Genomic DNA, 22,041 nt, shown 5'->3' on the forward strand with positions numbered 1-22,041 from the left:
ATATAGGCCTGGAGAAATCCAAAACGTTTTTTATATGTTGTCTTAACCAACAAATTCATAGACAGAACTATGGATGCAAGGACTGACCATCCATGATATTACAATTATAGTTTTATCCATGTTTTGAGGCTATACATTGTTTGTTTGCAATTGCATTGTTTACAAACAAAGCAGTAAAACAAGCTTATATTTTGGGTTTTGAAATAGTTAGACAGTTGAACTAAGCTCATGAGGCATTTATACTGTATGTTCTTCGAGAATCAATGGCTATATATTATGAACTTAAATGTCCAAAAATCACAGATAGCCCCTTTAACTAATAGAATACACCCCTTTTGGTTTAGAATAATATCTCTTACTTGTACCTTAATGTACCACTCTCTTACATTATCATAATTGAAAAACCTACTACTCCATGTTTTTGTTGTCATAGATCACTTTAGACAACAATTATGTATATATTAAAATAATGTTTTAAAATGTAATCTTCCTAATTCATTAGGCACTACAGATATACAGTATAATTGAATGCAAATTCTATTTGCATGTGAAAATAACCTGGGATGCATTTGTTTACATGTTATTGGTCCCAGTCTTTGATAGCCCACTATTTGATTGGTCATTTCTGTTTCAGCTAGTTTTACATCCCCCTTATCATCTAATTAAAAATATCAGTTTAACATTTGGACAAATAAATAAATTATTATTTTGGAACTCCAATGAGATGCCATCCCACTGGGCAAATACTTGTTGTTTCCATGTCATTTCAACCCCCAAAAAATATACTGTATGTGATGATGTTGAATCAATGTGGAAAACTGATTGGATTTGCAAAAAGTGATCAATGTAAGTGAATTTAGTCTTTTTTTCAACCAACTTTTAACCTGAATCCAATGACATGGTGAAATGTTTTGTTGAATTCACATTAGTTGACAGTTCAACCAAAATGTTTAACTAAACTAGATGTTGAACTGACGTTTGTGTCCAGTGGGATGCTAGTTGATGAAGTACAAGTTGTAAACAATAACAACATTATTTACAAGCCCAACAGCAACTTTCTGAATGGTCATGGAAGTATTGGGTGTCAGAAATACATATAGCCATCACAGCACTGGAGACTGGGGATTGCTTTAGGACCCGCCCTAATAGAGAAGAATATTGAATGTGATCAGCTGCCATTTGAGCTGTATGCCAGAGGATATGGCCTTATATGGACACAGGTTACCACAGGTTAACAGGTTTGATGTTGTTTGAGTAGCAGCTGCCCGGGTAACTGGGGTTGCAGAGGAGATTCCTCCAGTTCAGCCCTGAAAGGAATTGAATGCAAGTGATAGCACAGGAGCCCAAAATACTTTGAGAAACACAAAGGAGTCCAAAAGTTGTGAAACACATTGTAAACAAATATTTCTGAATGTGTGTTATGTAGATTATTTGATAGCAGTCTATTTATATGGGGAAAGATGGTCCTGTCTGTCCATGAATGAGTTAAGAATAAGAATAATAGGCCTGTTTGGATTTATATAGCACTTTTCCAGAGCTCAAAGCACTTTACATAGTAAAACTTGAGGTAGTCTCCTGAGTTTGGCAGCTGCTGTAGTAATAGTCTTGAAAACTGGGGAGCAGCTGTTTCCTCTGTTGGACTCAACGGCTTTCACACCACGGCTGTTTACATTTAAGTCATTTAGCAGACGCTCTTATCCAGAGCGACTTACAGTTAGTGAGTGCATACATCTTTATTTATTATATCTTGAGGGACTATGGCAATGGACATTGGACAGTCATAATAATGTTGTATGTAATATGATTGTGAAATTAAAGTGATGCTTCTTTGTTGTTTCCAAACAAGATGTGGCAGCATTCGCCTACTTTGGCCTGGTTTTTCTGTAACATGGCTGTCTCTTAGCTACATTGTATAGCAATTGTAATATCTCAGACGGAATAGAGGGTGCCATAAACGGCCACTTGAGCTCCCCATGACCCCAGACGCACCACGCAACAGCCATCTTAGTCCGGCTCTCTGAGGCCCATAAAAAGTGACCATCACCTGTCTCCCTGTCTCACATCAGTATGTAGTGAATTTACAGCCAGACACATTCTGGCTGTCACCTCCCACTCTGGGATTAAGGCGGGGATAAGGAGGCCAACGGATGCAGCGATGCAACCTCAAGTCAAAACCTGCAGTGGAGACAGCCTATAGTATGAACACATTTAAAAATAACCCCACTTCCCACTCCAATACCATCTGCTCAAACCGACTACGCCAAATGTAACCCAGTGATGCTAATCTGAGAGATATTGGCAATAAAGTTAAAATAGCAGTGGCCTGTGAGGTCCAGCAGTTGGTGCCACTGCTGACCCATGTATAGCAGGGGGGTCGATGTGGGTTTGAATCCGACCCACTGCCCTTGTGATTTGCATTCCTGTCTTTTCTCCACTGTCCTATCTGTTAAATAAAATGACAATTTCCATTCCTTTAAAAAAAAGGAATAGTACAAACCAAGTGGTAACTTTGTGGCTAACATTCCATCTAATTGAGCAGTTATCAATTAATCTTCTTTTAGATTCTTTAACAATCTTTTAATTCTTCAAATTTTTATTAACATTATAAACACTGGTAGCTGAATCTAAAACTATGAAACAGTACATTTCAAAAATACATTTAAATAACATTATTAGTATGTGACCAGCGTGTCTGCTTAACTAGTCTCCTCATCCTGTGTCACTACTTCTGGCTTTAGGATCACTTTAGAGAGAGTGTAATATAATGCTTGTTAGGAAGTCACAATGATTTCTCATTAGTTTGGACCACAAACTCCTCCACAGTCAATATCTTCGCTTCCTGCTTAACTCTGGCAACAAAGGATGGGTGGCCAATTGATTCGATTAATCAGGGGGGCCAGTATGAAAAATGTATGAACTCACTAATTGTAAGTCGCTCTGGATAAGAGCGTCTGCTAAATGACAAAAATGTCAATTGGACCACAAAAAAAAACAAAAAAAGTCAAATGAGCTAGTTCACTTATCTGACAGGGCTAAATAGATGGAAGCAATATGTTGGAAACGTTATCTCCAACATATGTATCAATAGTGCTGGCTTCACGTGCTACTGGGAAGTGGGAAGTCATAAATCTGACATGATCGCGTTCAAGCGCTATTAATGTCGGAACAATTCTTCAACCAATAGCCTAATATTTTAGCTAGCTCGATAAACTTGCTAAACTTGTTAATAATAAAGTTAACTAGCTTGCTTAACATTGACAATGGTCAGACTAGCTACATTATCCATAATGATACGTTTGTAATAGTCAAAAACGAACTTGCTGTCATCTTTTGGTTGAAAAGGTAAAAGGTCAGTGGTGAAACGTCACAACTAGACAACTTAGGTAAGACGATTTTCTCACTTTCCTACTTGTAATTCTCACTAAGAGGGTAATTCAAGTGACATTTCCCACTGGGAACTAGGAGCATCCGATAACTCCGATAGCATATAAACGCGGCACAGGTGACTGACTGCGTTGCACTAAGTAAACAAAGCAAAATATGTGCGCTCTCTTTAAGGAAGGCTGCGATTCCACCGGTCGTCAATAGTTACCACAGCCATAAAGTCATAAACCCCCACTATTCCTACAATTTATCTTCTTAAAATTTAATTTTAAACCTAACCCTAACCACACTACTAACATTATGACTAAGCCTAACTTCAAATTAAGATCAATAATCTCATTTGAGTTTTCATGAATTTTTACGATAGCCAATTCTGACTTTGTGGCTGTGGTAACTAGTGGACACAAATTCCACCGGTGTGATAGATCCAAGATGGACGCCGGAGTGAAAAACTGCACTGAGCTTTAAAAACTTCAGGAATAACGACAGGACAACGAGGAGACAATCTAGAGTAAACACACCTTCTTCGTTTTAACCAGAATAATCGAAAAACGGTTGAAAGGGCGAAGGCAAAATGATGAATCTTCCGGTAATGACACAGAAAATTGCTTGTTGACTGTAAATATAGACGTTGGCTAGCCGGCTAGTAGTATTAACTAAGCTAGTGTAACCTGTCTGCCCTCCGCTTTTCATGATATTCACGGATGATGCAAGATAGTGATGACTTGATAACAGGCAAGCTATTGATGTATCTGGTGAAATAATGTGTTTCAGGTCATGTCAGCAGAAAGCTGTGAAACTGCGTTAGCTAGCTAACGCTAGCTAGTTAATTTAAATCGATTAGCCTCATAGCTAGTGGTTAGGACTAGCTAGCTAACTAACGTTATCGAACTAGCCAGCTAACGCGTTACCTGACTAATTAGTTAGCTAGGCAACAACTGGGATATTAATTGCTAGCTAATTGAACCAATAGAGAGCAAATGTTAGCCATACGACCTCTAGTTATAACCTAGTATTACTATTAACCTATTGTTTTGATTAGGAATTCTTGGTCACCATGGATACTATCATAATTAGATGGCTAATAGTAAGCTTGTGTGGCCCTGTGTAGCTCAGTTGGTAGAGTATGGCGCTTGCAACGCCAGGGTTGTGGGTTCGATTCCCACGGGGGGGGGGGGGGGGGGGGGCAGTATGAAAATGTATGCACTCACTAACTGTAAGTCGCTCTGGATAAGAGCGTCTGCTAAATGACTAAAATGTAAGCTAGCTAGCTGATCATTAGTCATGATATAGTCCAAAGACCGGCAGATGGCGATATTGAGTCGTTTCATCATACCGTCCAAACACAGTATTCAGCTGGCAATGCACTTGTATCCCCCATGAACCGGTTCGTGCCTAAAACATTCTCCATTCAGGCTGCAAATGTGGTGATATCCTCCTTTACTAGTTTAATGGCGAGAAGGCGGGAATCAAAACAGGGAAAATATGCATACTTTATTCATGAAACACAATTTTCCACCACCATGCTAGAGTGGTTAATGCCTAGGAATGCTAGTCCCGGATGTTGCCGTTGTGGATCAACGTTGAAATCAATAGAACGGGGCAAATGTTTGGGGTATATGCGCTGTTAAAACTAACACTATTCAAAGGCCACACGGAATCTGAGAATAATGTTTACATCACCGGTTAGAAGATAATTGAGAATTGTTGAAGACAGTCATCTAAATTCTAGAATGGTGGATGGAGATTTTGGGAGACTGCCGAAACAGGGAAGGAAACAAATCAGTTGCTTTGTTATTTAACTTCAACAAAGCACGACCCGCCCTAGGATATCAACACTGACAAGGGTTGGCTGTAATTTAAGTGATAGTTTCTCTCAAATCGATGTATTAGTGTGTGGCCAGCGACTTTTATATAGAGTGCCTTGAATTGTTCATTCCATTTGAATTAGAAAATTACAGCAGAGTTCTAAGTCCTGCGATCCTCAGCTCGTACAACAACATTTATGATACAAAACCAAAGATATTGATCTGTTTTAAGCCATCAATTTTGTGTAATCGAGATGACTATAAACTTTTATAGTAGCATCACCAATCTGAGGTGAAAAGTATGTGTATTTTCTGTGTGTTGTGAAAACGTTAACCTGTCTACCATAGGGACATTTGCATAATATAAGATAATTCAAGACGTCAATATTTCGATTTATGGTAAATGAAGCATTCACGTTTTTATAACAATGACATACATTTCTTACTACTTTAAGCATGGAGACAAAAAAAATGCACCTAAGCACAATTTAACCAGGCGCTCTAGACTAGAGTGTCCATAGGGTCTGTGCAGCAGGCTGAACGTTTGATGTCCCTAGTAGTATGCATAGTAGTACAACTGATATGCACACAACAGTGGTGGAAAAAGTAAAGATACCTTAATAGAAAATGACTGAAGTGAAAGTCACCCAGTAAAATACTATACTGAACAAAAATAAACGCAACATGTAAAGTGTTGGTCCCATGTTTCATGAGCAGAAATAAAAGATCCCAGAAATTTTCCATACGCACAAAAAGCTTATTTCTCTAAAATGTTGTGCACAAATTTGTTTATATCCCTTTTAGTGAGCATTTCCATCCACCTGACAGGTGTGACATATCAATAAGTTAATTAAACAGCATGATATTACACAGGTGCACCTTGTGCTGGGGACAATAAAAGGCAAAAACAAATCCAGAATATCACATTGTAGGATTTTTTATGAATTTATTTGCAAATTATGGTGGAAAATAAGTATTTGGTCACCTACAAACAAGCAAGATTTCTGGCTCTCACAGACCTGTAACTTCTTCTTTAAGAGGCTCCTCTGTCCTCCACTCGTTACCTGTATTAATGGCACCTGTTTGAACTTGTTATCAGTATAAAAGACACCTGTCCACAACCTCAAACAGTCACACTCCAAACTCCACTATGGCCAAGACCAAAGAGCTGTCAAAGGACACCAGAAACAAAATTGTAGACCTGCACCAGGCTGGGAAGACTGAATCTGCAATAGGTAAGCAGCTTGGTTTGAAGAAATCAACTGTGGGAGCAATTATTAGGAAATGGAAGACATACAAGACCACTGATAATCTCCCTCGATCTGGGGCTCCCACGCAAGATCTCACCCCGTGGGGTCAAAATGATCACAAGAACGGTGAGCAAAAATCCCAGAACCACACGGGGGGACCTAGTGAATTACCTGCAGAGAGCTGGGACCAAAGTAACAAAGCCTACCATCAGTAACACACTACGCCGCCAGGGACTCAAATCCTGCAGTGCCAGACGTGTCCCCCTGCTTAAGCCAGTACATGTCCAGGCCCGTCTGAAGTTTGCTAGAGTGCATTTGGATGATCCAGAAGAGGATTGGGAGAATGTCATATGGTCAGATGAAACCAAAATAGAACTTTTTGGTAAAAACTCAACTCGTCGTGTTTGGAGGACAAAGAATGCTGAGTTGCATCCAAAGAACACCATACCTACTGTGAAGCATGGGGGTGGAAACATCATGCTTTGGGGCTGTTTTTCTGCAAAGGGACCAGGACGACTGATACGTGTAAAGGAAAGAATGAATGGGGCCATGTATCGTGAGATTTTGAGTGAAAACCTCCTTCCATCAGCAAGGGCATTGAAGATGAAACGTGGCTGGGTCTTTCAGCATGACAATGATCCCAAACACACCGCCCGGGCAACGAAGGAGTGGCTTCGTAAGAAGCATTTCAAGGTCCTGGAGTGGCCTAGCCAGTCTCCAGATCTCAACCCCATAGAAAATCTTTGGAGGGAGTTGAAAGTCTGTGTTGCCCAGCGACAGCCCCAAAACATCACTGCTCTAGTGGAGATCTGCATGGAGGAATGTGCCAAAATACCAGCAACAGTGTGTGTGAACCTTGTGAAGACTTACAGAAAACGTTTGACCTGTGTCATTGCCAACAAAGGGTATATAACAAAGTATTGAGAAACTTTTGTTATTGACCAAATACTTATTTTCCACCATAATTTGCAAATAAATTCATTAAAAATCCTACAATGTGATTTTCTGGATTTTTTTTTCTCATTTTGTCTGTCATAGTTGACGTGCACCTATGATGAAAATGACAGGCCTCTCTTATCTTTTTAAGTGGGAGAACTTGCACAATTGGTGGCTGACTAAATACTTTTTATATATACACATACATACAGTTGAAGTCGGAAGTTTACATACACCTTAGCCAAATACATTTAAACTAAGTTTTTCACAATTCCTGACATTTTAATCCTAGTAAAAATTCCCTGTTTTAGGTCAGTTAGGATCACCACTTTATTTTAAGAATGTGAAATGTCAGAATAATAGTAGAGCGAATGATTTCTTTCAGGTTTTATTTCTTTCATCACATTCCCAGTGGGTCAGAAGTTTACATACACTCAATTAGTATTTGGTAGCATTGCCTTTAAATTGTTTAACATGGGTCTAACGTGTCAGAAGTTTACATACACTCAATTAGTATTTGGTAGCATTGCCTTTAAATTGTTTAACATGGGTCTAACGTTTCGGGTAGCCTTCCACAAGCTTCCCACAATAAGTTGGGTGAATTTTGGCCCATTCCTCCTGACAGCTGGTGTAACTGAGTCAGGTTTGTAGGCCTCCTTGCTCGCACACACTATTTCAGTTCTGCCCACACATTTTCTATAGGATTGAGGTCAGGGCTTTGTGATGGCCACTCCAATACCTTGACTTTGTTATCCTTAAGCCATTTTGCCACAACTTTGGAAGTATGCTTGGGGTCATTGTCCATTTGGAAGACCCATTTGTGACCAAGCTTTAACTTCCTGACTGATGTCTTGAGATGTTGCTTCAATATATCCACATAATTTTCCTTCCACATGATGCCATCTATTTTGTGAAGTGCACCAGTCCCTCCTGCAGCAAAGCACCCCCACAGCATGATGCTGCCACCCCGCGCTTCACGGTTGGGATGGTGTTCTTCGGTTTGCAAGGGGCACCCTTTTTCCTCCAAACATAACGATGGTCATTATGGCCAAACAGTTATATTATTGTTTCATCAGACCAGAGGACATTTCTCCAAAAAGTAAGATCTTTGTCCCCATGTGCAGTTGTAAACCGTATTCTGGCTTTTTTATGGCAGTGGCTTCTTCCTTGCTGAGCAGCCTTTCAGGTTATGTCGATATAGGACTCGTTATACTGTGGATATAGATACTTTTGTACCTGTTTCCTCCAGCATCTTCACAAGGTCCTTTGCTGTTGTTCTGGGATTGATTTGCACTTTTCGCACCAAAGTGTGTTCATCTCTAGGAGACAGAACGCATCTCCTTCCTGAGCGGTATGACGGCTGCGTGGTCCCATGGTGTTTATACCTGCATACTATTGTTTGTACAGATGAACGTGGTACCTTCAGACGTTTGGAAATTGCTCCCAAGGATGAACCAGACTTTTTTTTTCTGAGGTCTTGGCTGATTTCTTTTGATTTTTCCCATGATGTCAAGCAAAGAGGCACTGAGTTTGAAGGTAGGCCTTGAAATACATCCACAGATACACCACCAATTGACTCAAATTATGTCAATTAGCCTATCAGAAGCTTCTAAAGCCATGACATAATTTTCTGGAATTTTCCAAGCTGTTTAAAGGCACAGTCAACTTAGTGTATGTAAACTTCTGACCCACTGGAATTGTGATACAGTGAAATAATCTGTCTGTAAACAATTGTTGGAAGAATTACTTGTGTCATGCACAAAGTAGATGTCCTAACTGACTTGCCAAAACTATAGTTTGTTAACAAGAAATTTGTGGAGTGGTTGAAAAACAACTTTTAATGACTCCAACCTAAGTGTATGTAAACTTCCGACTTCAACTGTATATATATATATAAGTGGATAGTGTCTTGGTCACGCAGTTGAATAAATGGTATAATGCAGGATTGGGACAGTGTCCTTTAATTTGTTGCTATGATTTCAACATTTGTATAAATCTGCAATGACTAGCTGGCTGTTTCCTCACATTAAGGGTTGCCCTAGTCATATTTCCACACCAAATAGTTGGTGCAATACTTATAAAGCACTGTAAAATTCCTTTATGTGTACTTAAACTGATGAGGCTGCTGTAAACTCGTGACAGACTTGTTTGTGACACCCAATGGGGTTATTATTTCCCTTGGTATCTTCCCTAATGGTAGATCTTTAATTAGATTTCTCCACAGACATGGAGAGCAGGGGTCAGAGTCTGAAGTACACAATAACACATAGCTGGAGAACGTTTGAGATGCTAACTGTTTGGTCAACGATTGATATGTTATTAATTCATCAACCTGTCTGGGGAGTGGGAATTGTGGATGAAGGCTTAGGTTTATACCTAACTACAACATTTTTACACTGACTTGGAAACTGAAATGCAAACCGAAACGTTGATTGAAATGCATTCGCCCAGTCCACCTAAGACTACTAGATAACAGATAACAATACTTTATGTTCTACTTCCAGGAGGCGAAGTTGTGAGTGGAGCCTCTCTCCCACCAACAGCCCAGCATGGACAGCTTCTTCAAGGCTGCTGTATGTGACCTGGATAAGCTTCTGGATGACTTTGAGCTCAATACAGGTTAGACGCCATTACTATGAAAAAACCCATTGAGTAGCATGTATTTCTTTTTCTTTTCTGTATGTGGGTTGGAAGGGTGAGGTGTGGGGCGACCCAACCAACTTCACATAGAACTGTGAGTTATAGATATGTCATTTCCATTAAAAGCAAGTCTAAGAAGCTGTAGATCAGTTCTATGTGCACTATTTCTATGCTTCCCGTTCTTAAGTTTAGTTTTTGCTTCTTTTACTTTCGGTTTTGTACACTTGCTTCAAACAGCTGAAAATATAATATATTTGGTTATTGAAAATATATTTCACAGCGGTTTAGATGGTATAATGATTCTCTACGCTAAACATTGCTTGTTTTGTCACATGAACTGAAATTAGGCGAACTATTCGAATTTTAACAACCTGGAAATGGCGGCGCAATTTCTGCATATTGCACCGTTTTAAGTGAAAAATGAATATATTTTTAAAACTAGCTGATACTTGCACATTGTATTTTGTAGTTGCTGACTTAACTTGTTGCTCACATGTTCTGCTGAGATATAAACGACAGAATTGATTAACGGATACTTCTCTCTTCCCCTCCCTACCAGATGAGCACAACTACAGATCAGTCTCTCTGTCGCCTCCCGTGTATCCCGGCCACTCTCTGAGCCCCCAGGGTTTCCTTCCGGAACCCTCCACAGTTCCAGTTCCACACTCTCTTCCTGACCTAAACTCCCTGCACTATGGCACTGCCCCCAGCTTCCCCGACCGTCCCAGCCCCAGTCCTGGGGAGCGCGAGGCCAAGGGACGGCCTCTCACAGGGGTTGACCTTCTCTCCTCCGTGGACGGCCGGGGGGCAGCTAAGAGCTGTGCGCCACCCTTCCCCAATCGGGCGCTGAAGCCTGTGTGTGACCTGGTCAGTGACACGGGCTCAGCCCACCTCCTCCTCCGGGCCAACAGCCACGACGCCTTCAGTGAGCTGGATGTGGCGGAGAGACGACTGGAGGAGGAGCTTCTGGTGGACTTCACCAGCCCCGTGGTGCCTCTGCCTGGGGAGACCTCAGCCGGCCTGGGTCCCGGCCATGGGAGGACTGAGGGGAGGGAGGCTCTTGCCGGGGGAGGGGAGGGGCTGCTGGGGCTGGACTCTGGTGGTTACTCTGCCTCTCTCAGTCTGCTGGATGTGATTCTTCCTGCTGCTGTGGAGAGGGCCTGTGAGCCCGCAGATGCCCCCTCACTGAGGAACTCTGAGTCTGGAGAGACAGAGAGAGACGGAGAGGGAGAGGAGGCAGAGGTGGCCTTCGTCAACCAACACCTGAAAAAAACAACAGGCCACCAGGACCAGGCTAGTGTCCTGCCTGTTGCCATAGACACCAAGAAAGAGGACACTCCCATGTGTGATATCGACACAGAGGCCAGGGAGGAGGGTGAGGGGTCTTTGGAGCCCTCTGAGCTGGCTGAAGCAGAGAGCTCTGGGAGATGCACTGGACAGGAACCTAACCCTGAGGACGGCAGTGGTGGTGTGGCAGAGAGCCCTTCAGCAGAGACGGAGCTTTCGCTGTCCTGCCTGCCCATGGGCGTGTCCATGTCTGGGGCCCTGGTGGCCTCCAAAAACCCTGAGGAGGCCATAAGAGGGGGGGCAGAGGAGGCTGGCCTAACTGAGACCTTAAAGACAGAGTCCCTGTCTGCTTTCGAGGTCCAGGAGGAAGTTACTCTCCCAGAGAACCCTGGGATTGTGGAGGACTGTACCAGCCCTGATGCTGCCCCTAAGAACCAACCTGTCCAGTCACCTAACACACAGAGCCCAGAGACAACCACCATGCCTTTCCACCTGGCAGTCTCGGCTCCCGCCGTCTCCCAGCGGCCACTGGAGGTCAGCTTCTCCCCAGTGGAAAAACAGCCAGCCCCAGGGGCTTCACAGCGCCCAGCCTCCCCTCCCTCAGAGCCCAGCCCCAGTCCAGTGGACCCACCTGAGTTTGGGTTCGAGTACCTGCCGGAGAGCGACCAGGCCGGACTGCTGGTGACGGATGAGGAGCTGGACGCCTTCCTCCGGGGAGAGACTCAGGGCCAGGAGGACCACAGGGTCCCTGACTGCGGGAGGCCCGGGGAGAACCTCCAGGACGAGGGCTTTTCCGAGCTCAACGGGAACCTGGAGGAGCGGCTGGTGGAGGAGGAGCTGTGGAGCTGCAGCCGGAGCCGAGGGGAGGGGCTGGAGAGGATAGAGAGGTTGGCCTCGCCGGAGAGCGACAGGACCTTGTCTGCAGAGGGGAATGCGAGTCCAGCCCTCTCCACTCCCTCCCAGGAACCCCCCAGCCCCTACCAGACAGACACCAGCCCCTGTAGTCCCAGGAACCTCCCACCACCCTACTACGGAGGGGCCCGACCCAAACAACTGCTCTGCCAAGCACCCAGAGTACCTCCAGCAGAAGGGGAGGACCAAGGGCCCAGTAGCCCCACAGACCGCACCGACACTGGGGAAGAGGTGGACCAGAGCCCATCTCCTCCCAGCCCCAACCCTGCAGAGGACCCCATTAACCAAGGTGTGCTCTGTCCAGGTTACTCCCCACCTGAGCGCTATGAGAGCAGTGTGGGGTACGACGAGCTGTCGGAGCCCCCGCCCTATTCTGGCGAGCCTGCTGGAGAGGGGAGCGGGTCCTCAGAGGGGAGGTTGGCAGAGGATGAGGATGGGCTGGGGTGCAAGCAGCCCCCCTGGGTACCGGATTCAGAGGCACCCAACTGTATGAACTGCTGGCAGAAGTTCACCTTCACCAGGAGGAGGCACCACTGCCGGGCCTGTGGGAAGGTACGTACCTAAATTTGTCCATGAAGGGACTTTCTTTACCCTCATTTCTAGGGTCATCTTTTGCCCTGTTCTTGATAACATATTTGGTGTTTTGAAGATATTCATTTTATTGACATTAGGTGTTAGTAGCTAAATATACTTTTACATAGTAACACATAATAAAGAGGTCTTAACATACACTGAACAAAAATATAAACGCAACATGCAGTTCCACACTCTCTCCCTGACCTAAACTCCCTGTACTATGGCACTGCCCCCAGCTGCCCCGACCGTCCCAGCCCCAGTCCTGGTCCCATGTTTCATATAAAAATAAAAGATCCCAGAAATGTTTTGTACACACAAAAAGCTTATTTCTCTCAAATGTTGTGCACAAATGTGTTTACATCCCTTTTAGTGAGCATTTCTCCTTTGCAAGATAATCCATCCACCTGACAGGCATGGCATATCAAGAAGCTGATTAAACAGCATGATCATTACACAGGTGCACCTTGTGCTGGGGACAATGAAAGGCCACTCTAAAATGTGCAGTTTTGTCAGAAAACACAATGCCACAGATGTGTCAAGTTTTGAGTTGGGTTTACGGCAGGGGCAGGCATAAGCTACGGACTTGAACACAATTGCATTTTATCAATGGCAATTTCAATGCACAGAGATACCGTGACAAGATCCTGAGGCCCATTGTCGTACCATTCTTCCGCCGCCATCACCTCATATTTCAGCATGATAATGCACAGCCCCATGTCGCAAGGATCTGTACACAATTCCTGGAAGCTGATAATGTCCCACCATGGCCTGCACCAGACATGTCACACATTGAGCATGTTTGGGATGCTCTGGATCGACGTGTACGACAGTGTGTTCCGGTTCCCGCCAATATCCAGCAACTTCGCACCGCGATTGAAGATTAGTGGGACAACGCGTTTCCACTGCTCCGGAGTCCAATGGCGGCGAGCTTTACACCACTCCAGCCGACGCTTGCCATTGCGCATGGTGATCTTAGGCTTGTGTGCGGCTGCTCGGCCATTGAAACCCATTTCATGAAGCTCCCGCGAACAGTTCTTGTGCTGACGTTGCTTCCAGAGGCAGTTTGGATCTCGGTAGTGAGTGTTGCAACCAAGGACAGACCATTTTTTATGCACTTCAGCACTCTGCGGTCCTGTTCAGTGAGCTTGTGTGGCCTACCACTTCGTGGCTGAGCCGTTGTTGCTCCTAGACGTTTCCACTTCACAAAAACAGCACTTACAGTTGACCAGGGCAGAAATTTGACGAACTGACTTGTTGGAAAGGTGGCATCCTATGACGGTGCCATGTTGAAAGTCACTGAGCTCTTCAGTAAGGCCATTCTACTGCCAATGTTTGTCTATGGAGAATACATGGCTGTGTGCTCGATGTAATATACCTGTCAGCAACGGGTGTGGCTGAAATAGCCAAATCCACTAATTTGAAGGGGTGTCCACATACCTTTGTATATATAGTATATATGTGACCAACAGATGCATATCTGTATTCACCATTATGTGAAATCCATAGTTTAGGGCCTAATTTATTTATTTCAATTGACTGATTTCCTTATATGAACTGTAACTCTATAAAATCTTAGAAATTGTTGCATGTTGTGTTTATTTTTGTTGAGTATAAATATGTGACCCAGTCACAAAGATCCTGAATATGAATGGAAACTGAAGAAAATAAATAATGGAAAGAGGGCAATCTCTTCCTCTCATAATTGCACATTCTGGGAACATTACCTGACTCCAAACCAATCAGTTAACTTCAATAAAGCAGCGGTACTGCCATTTCCAATTAAGCACATTTCTGTATTTACTGAGTCAGAGGTATTCAAGTGTAAATGTGGGTTACAATGTGGAGCAGTGACCTAGCTATGATTCAGTTCATCCAGACTGTCACCTGACTTTGACCTATCGTTCTCTTTGTAGACACAACACTCCTTTTTGTTCCTGTCTCCTGTTAACAAACAACACGGAGTCCCCTGCTCACATACGTCACACTTGATCACGCAGTATGGCACGATATAGCCTATATACCATACCCCCATCCTCTGCTACTATATAAATAGCTTGCTCAGAAAGAGGCATGAGTCAGTGATTCTTATTCCAGCTTCTCTATAGATCTCCTCTTCTCTGAGGTCTGAGAAGCCAGGGCTAAAGCCAGAGCTAAGGCCCTAACAGCCCAGTGACTAAAGCTAGAGCTAATTCCCTAACAACGCAAGCCTACCAGATGAGCGAAATGCCTTTTATGCTCGCTTCGAGGCAAGCAACACTGAAGCATGCATGAGAGCACCAGCTGTTCCGGACGACTGTGTGATCACGCTCTCCGTAGCCGATGTGAGCAAGACCTTTAAACAGTGTCATGACTGTCCACGAGAATCCAAATAGTAGATCAGGTTTGCAATGAATAAGTTCAATCAGACCCACTCTCACCCGTAGAGGGGGTTAACAGCTCACAACCTGTTGTAAATCAACAAAGAAGACCAGGCTCTCCCTTTGAAGATCCCCCAAGGGAATGTCTTTGTTTCAACAGACTTTTTCCCGCTTAAACTTTAACACGTTCAAAAGCGAATACTGGAATAATATTCCTAATGTAGAACGTGGGGAATGGTCAGAGGCGATCTATTGGACACTAATGTCATATTGTTTGTTATTTTGTGATGTCATAATTTTTGTATTAAAGGAAATACTGTAACTTGGAAAGGATACCCACTACATGTACAAAGTGTCCATCCTATGCATTGTGCATATAATATGAAAAAACGATGAAAGTGTTTTTGTTAAGAGAGGGATTTGATTTGAAGTTATATGAGAATTGTTTTTTTTTAACTTGGCACAATGAGTAGTCACCGCCCAAAGTGAGGTCAGAAAGCATGTCAGCCTGACGGAACCGCCCCCTTTCGAGCAGAGATTGGTAAAGAAATTAACATACCAGACCAGAAAAGCATGAGGTGGCAGCCACACGTTTAAAATGGTTGGAACTTTGAATCTCAACACGAAGTGGAGAGAGATCTCACCTCCCGGACAATCACTGGTACGGCTGATTAGCTGTCTTAAGTAAAGTATCTTCGAAAGCTAATTTAAGTAGGCCCATCCTATTACTCTGCTCAAGCCATCCTGTTACGCTACGTCCATCAACCCACTGGGAATCTTCATGAGCGAATGAAAGGAAAATCAACTCTGTAGTTCTGTTCAGGACTACACAACAAGTCATCGGAGACCGGACAACTACGAAGAAGAGAACAACAGAAGACTTGTTGGAACCTTTTTGGACAATCAGAGCCTTACTAGCGTGCCGCGAGAAGGCCCAACTCCCTTTCCAGGGCGGACCTGGAAGATACACTGGGTTTATCCTGTGTTCCCATTTAATTAGCTAGTAAATAAATAATGAAACCAAATTGTGTAGTACTGAATCATAAGTAAGGCTCGGGTTTTTGCAGATGCAAGGAAGTTACGACTGTCAGAATGATGATATGATACGAGGTTATGATTAATAAGTTGACTGTTTATAGATGTGATATGTAAAGACCTTTTAGAGTTTAATTCAGGAGATGGTAATTCTTTAAAGAACCACTCTCGTGGTGCCCCAGATACTAATGAGTTAATTGTTACATGATTAATTTAATTAGAGATAAAGTCACGCCACGACAACAGGTAAACATTCACAAGTCCGCGGGGCCAGACGGATTACCAGGACGTGTACTCAGAGCATGCGCGGACCAACTGGCAAGTGTCTTCACTGACATTTTAAATCTCTCCCTGATCGAGTCTGTAACACCTACATGTTTCAAGCAGACCACCATAGTCCCTGTGCCCAAGAAAGCGAAGGTAACCTGCCTAAATGACTACCGCCCCGTAGCACTCACGTCGGTAGCCATTAAGTGCTTTGAAAGGCTGGTCATGGCTCACATCAACACCATCATGCCGGAAACCCTAGAACCACTCCAATTCGCATACCACCCCAACAGATCCACAGATGACGCAATCTCAATCGCACTCCAATCCACACTGCCCTTTCCCACCTGAACAAAAGGAGCACTTACAGTGGGGAAAAAAAGTATTTAGTCAGCCACCAATTGTGCAAGTTCTCCCACTTAAAAAGATGAGAGGCCTGTAATTTTCATCATAGGTACACGTCAAATATGACAGACAAATTGAGAAGAAAAAAATCCAGAAAATCACATTGTAGGATTTTTTATGAATTTATTTGCAAATTATGGTGGAAAATAAGTATTTGGTCACCTACAAACAAGCAAGATTTCTGGCTCTCACAGACCTGTAACTTCTTCTTTAAGAGGCTCCTCTGTCCTCCACTTGTTACCTGTATTAATGGCACCTGTTGAACTTGTTATCAGTATAAAAGACCCCTGTCCACAACCTCAAACAGTCACACTCCAAACTCCACTATGGCCAAGACCAAAGAGCTGTCAAAGGACACCAGAAACAAAATTGTAGACCTGCACCAGGCTGGGAAGACTGAATCTGCAATAGGTAAGCAGCTTGGTTTGAAGAAATCAACTGTGGGAGCAATTATTAGGAAATGGAAGACATACAAGACCACTGATAATCTCCCTCGATCTGGGGCTCCACGCAAGATCTCACCCCGTGGGGTCAAAATGATCACAAGAACGGTGAGCAAAAATCCCAGAACTACACGGGGGGACCTAGTGAATGACCTGCAGAGAGCTGGGACCAAAGTAACAAAGCCTACCATCAGTAACACACTACGCCGCCAGGGACTCAAATCCTGCAGTGCAGACATGTCCCCCTGCTTAAGCCAGTACATGTCCAGGCCCGTCTGAAGTTTGCTAGAGTGCATTTGGATGATCCAGAAGAGGATTGGGAGAATGTCATATGGTCAGATGAAACCAAAATATAACTTTTTGGTAAAAACTCAACTCGTCGTGTTTGGAGGACAAAGAATGCTGAGTTGCATCCAAAGAACACCATACCTACTGTGAAGCATGGGGGTGGAAACATCATGCTTTGGGGCTGTTTTTCTGCAAAGGGACCAGGACGACTGATCCATGTAAAGGAAAGAATGAATGGGGCCATGTATTGTGAGATTTTGAGTGAAAACCTCCTTCCATCAGCAAGGGCATTGAATATGAAACGTAGCTGGGTCTTTCAGCATGACAATGATCCCAAACACACCGCCCGGGCAACAAAGGAGTGGCTTCGTAAGAAGCATTTCAAGGTCCTGGAGTGGCCTAGCCAGTCTCCAGATCTCAACCCCATAGAAAATCTTTGGAGGGAGTTGAAAGTCCGTGTTGCCCAGCGACAGCCCCAAAACATCACTGCTCTAGAGGAGATCTGCATGGAGGAATGGGCCAAAATACCAGCAACAGTGTGTGAAAACCTTGTGAAGACTTACAGAAAACGTTTGACCTGTGTCATTGCCAACAAAAGGTATATAACAAAGTATTGAGAAACTTTTGTTATTGACCAAATACTTATTTTCCACCATAATTTGCAAATAAATTCATAAAAAATCCTACAATGTGATTTTCTGGATTATTTTTTCTCATTTTGTCTGTCATAGTTGACATGTACCTATGATGAAAATTACAGGCCTCTCTCATCTTTTTAAGTGGGAGAACTTGCACAATTGGTGGCTGACTAAATACTTTTTTTCCCCACTGTATGTGAGAATGCTGTTTATTGATTACAGCTCAGCGTTCAACACCATAGTGTCCACAAAGATCATCACTAAGCTAAGGACCCTGGGACTAAACACCTCCCTCTGCAACTGGATCCTGGACTTCCTGACGGGCCGCCCCCAGGTGATAAAGGGAAGTAACAACACATCTGCCACGCTGATCCTCAACACGGGGGCCCCTCAGGGGTGCGTGCTTAGTCCCTTCCTGTACTCCCTGTTCACCCACGACTGTGTGGCCAAGCACAACTCCAACACCATCATTAAGTTTGCTGACGACACAACAGTGGTAGGCCTGATCACCAACAACAATGAGACAGCCTAGAGGGAGGAGGTCAGAGACCTGGCAGTGTGGTGCCAGGACAACAACCTCTTCCTCAATGTGAGCAAGACAAAGGAGATGATCGTGGACTACAGGAAAAGGAGAGCCGAACAGGCCCACGTTAACATCGACAGGGCTGTAGTGGAGCGGGTCGAGAGTTTCAATTTCCTTGGTGTCCACATCACCAACAAACGATCATGGTCCAAACACACCAAAACAGTCGTGAAGAGGGCACGACAACACCTTTTCCCCCTCAGGAGACTGAAAAGATTTGGCATGGGTCCCCAGATCCTCAAAAAGTTATACAGCTGCACCATCGAGAGCATCCTGACCGGTTGCATCACCGCCTTGTATGACAACTGCTCGGCCTCTGACCGTAAGGCGCTTGAGAGGGTAGTGCATACGTCCCAGTACATCACTGGGGCCAAGCTTTCTGCCATCCAGGACCTATATACTAGGTGGTGTCAGAGGAAGGCCCAACATCTTTTCAAAGTCAGTCACCCAAGTCATAGACTGCTCTCCATGCTACCACACGGCAAGCGGTACCGGAGTGCCAAGTCTAGGTCAAAAAGACTGCTGAACAATCAAATGGCCACCCGGACTATTTACATTGACACCTTTGTTTTTACACTGCTGCTACTCGCTGTTTATTATCTATGCATAGTCACTTTACCCCTACCTACATGTACAAATTACCTCGACTAACCTGTACCCCCGCACATTGACTCGGTACCGGTACCCCCTGTATATAGCCTCATTATTATTATGTTATTTTATTGTGTTACTTTTTATTTTATTTTTTACTTTAGTTTATTTAGTAAATATTTCCTTAACTCTATTACTTGAACTGCATTGTTGGTTAAGGGCTTGTAAGTAAGCATTTCATGGTAAGGTCTACAGCTGTTCTATTTGGCACATGTGACAAATCATTTGATTTGATTTGAACAGCCCAAGTGATTAAAGCCAGAGCTAAGGCCATAACAGCCCAGTGATTTAAAGCAGCATTACACAGGAGTCCCATGGGCTTTAACTCTATAGGCTACTTACTGCAGTCCAACAGGATATGTAAGAGTTAATCAGCGAGGGGCTATGTGTTCTGTGGAAAATAATGAACGACGCGGAGTTGCATTCTTTTCCAGAGAACGCATAGAGCCCCAAGTTGATTATCCCTTTTATAACATGGCTATAATTTAACACATTTGCCGCTAGAAATGTGTTCATTTGTGAGTAGAAATGTGTTCAACATCCACTGAAGTAGCTAACAAGTTTACTAGATAGCTACAGTAGTTGCCTTGTTAACCAAACAAACTGACTTGCTAGTTTAGCTAACCAAACCATCACTCCTAGCTTGCTATTATCAAAATCAAATTCAACAATGCCAATAATGTTTTCAGTTCGACTTTTGCTTTCAAAAGCAGCTCAAACATAGAACATGTATGAATTAACTCTAGCCATTGAATTTTACTGTGCGGATATACCGTGTGTTATAGGGAAATAATGCACGCTCTAGAATGCCCTTCAAGCCAATCAGATGAGTATTCAACAATACCATGGCACTGTATAAAGAGGACTAGTCTAATTTACTTTACAACCTCCTTTGACTTCTCTTCTTAATTGCTGCACAATCGATTGTATCAGTTATTCCTGTAATTTACTGCTCTTCTTTATGCTAGTGCAAGATGTGGGTCACACTTAACATGGCATGAATAACTTCATGTAGATTGTCGTCGTAGCGTGTACGTATAGTGTGGTGTTGCAGTAGTGTTTGTTTTTCTCCTGCCTGACGGTTGTCCTCCCACCCGTGGCACAGGTGTACTGTGCCATCTGCTGCAACAGGAGATGGAAGCTCAAGTACCTGGACAAGGAGGCCCGGGTGTGTGTCATCTGCTTCGAGACCGTACACAGAAGTAAGACCCAAGGTGTGTGTGTGTTTTTGTCTATAAGTTCATGCACAGGTGTAATAATGTTTGTATTGTGTGTGTGCGCGTGCGTACATCCATTTTCTTCTATGAGTGTTTTCTTCCAAGATACCAATCACAGACCACCATCCGATTCGTGCAAGTCAGCTGACTGCTCTGAATGACTTAACTGTCAGGCTCCTGTTCTCAGAACAACATGAACGAAGACTGATGTCTGAAGAACACAGAGTATTCACAGCCTGGTGTCTGTAGTGTAGTTAGTAGGCCTCAGCTCTGCTCTGCCCTGGGGGCTTATGGGAGCTCTGTGAAAGGAACCCAGTTTATGTTGACTCTCTGTGACTTTCATTAGTCATTAAACTGTTTCAACTTGGAGTCTTCATTAAAGCAAAGTAATATGCATTAAAATAACAACTCTGAAGAACAAGCCAAACAGACGGGACATGGTCTGTTAGAAGAGAGTTGCTGTCTAGGTTTTATAAAGGTTAAATATATCTAGAACAACACATGACTGATGAATAGCCCTTTTTTAGTTGGAAGTTGTTGTGCTTGTTTGTGGCTTGGTCACGGTGTAGCAAACGTCACTAGCCGTGAAATGCTTGCTTCCTCCGTCCTTGTTTCCTCAATTTCTCTCAAAGCTCATTGGAGGAGAGGACCCAATGTCCCTCCCTTGGACCTCATCTAATTGGCTTTCCGAGGAGTTGAGGAAACAAGGACTTAACAGCCAGTGAAGTTTTCAGACACAGCCTAAGAATGGCCAGGGATCTTAGGTTAAGTTAGATGTGCAGTGTAGTCTCGAGGCTAAAACGGCTATCTTGCATCAGAGAGCCTAGTGCCTAAAGTGCTTTCTAACACAGCCTGCGTGAAAGTGTTTCCTTTGTTTGAGTGTGCGTGGGACTGCGTAAAAACCTAAGACCAGGTTGTGTAAGAGTGTGTGTGTGTGTGCACCTGTCTCTCTGTGCGTCTGCTTTTCCCCAAGCTCCTGTCGTGTCCCGCCCTCCTGCACTCCTGAACAACAACGTCTCTAGCCTTCCCTGGTATACTGAGCTGCTATAGAAACAAAAGGGCTAGAACATCCATCCTCATTGAAAATGCTTTTTTTATGTGCTCGCAGATCACTACTAACCAGTGATTTATGTTGCTCTATGCTGTTATTGGTGAGTGGTGGTAAATAATGTGGAATAGAAAAGCGTTTCTGTTCTATGCATTCCGTCTCTATGGTTCTGCTTCCCCGGTCGGGTGATGAAGGACTTTCTCATCTCCAGAGACAGAGCTGAGGTTAGTCAGGACGAAATGACTGGTGCAGAGAGAGTGGGGGAGAGGAGAGGGAGGTAGTTATGGCTGAGAGGAGTCAGGACGTTGGTGTGTGT

The 22,041-nt window shown here is 43.7% G+C and overlaps 1 protein-coding gene across 3 annotated transcripts in view; it reads left to right on the forward strand.

Moving 5' to 3' along the window:
- The first annotated feature begins 3,802 nt into the window (after positions 1-3,802).
- LOC311127191 (zinc finger FYVE domain-containing protein 16-like) overlaps positions 3,803-22,041 on the forward strand; it is a 33,069-nt gene continuing 14,830 nt past the window's right edge. For 2 of the 3 annotated variants that reach the window (XM_084158978.1, XM_084158980.1), the window contains exons 1-4: positions 3,888-3,973; positions 9,883-9,997; positions 10,578-12,769; positions 20,566-20,674. In XM_084158978.1, the coding sequence (XP_084015104.1) occupies positions 9,928-9,997; positions 10,578-12,769; positions 20,566-20,674 (2,371 nt within the window). In that variant the 5' untranslated portion in view covers positions 3,888-3,973; positions 9,883-9,927. Of the gene's footprint in view, positions 3,974-9,882; positions 9,998-10,577; positions 12,770-20,565; positions 20,675-22,041 lie in introns of all 3 variants that reach the window. The other variant, XM_084158979.1, reaches the window with a different exon arrangement.

Source organism: Coregonus lavaretus (assembly GCF_964263955.1).
Source record: "Coregonus lavaretus genome assembly, chromosome: 4".
Lineage (NCBI taxonomy): Eukaryota > Metazoa > Chordata > Actinopteri > Salmoniformes > Salmonidae > Coregonus > Coregonus lavaretus.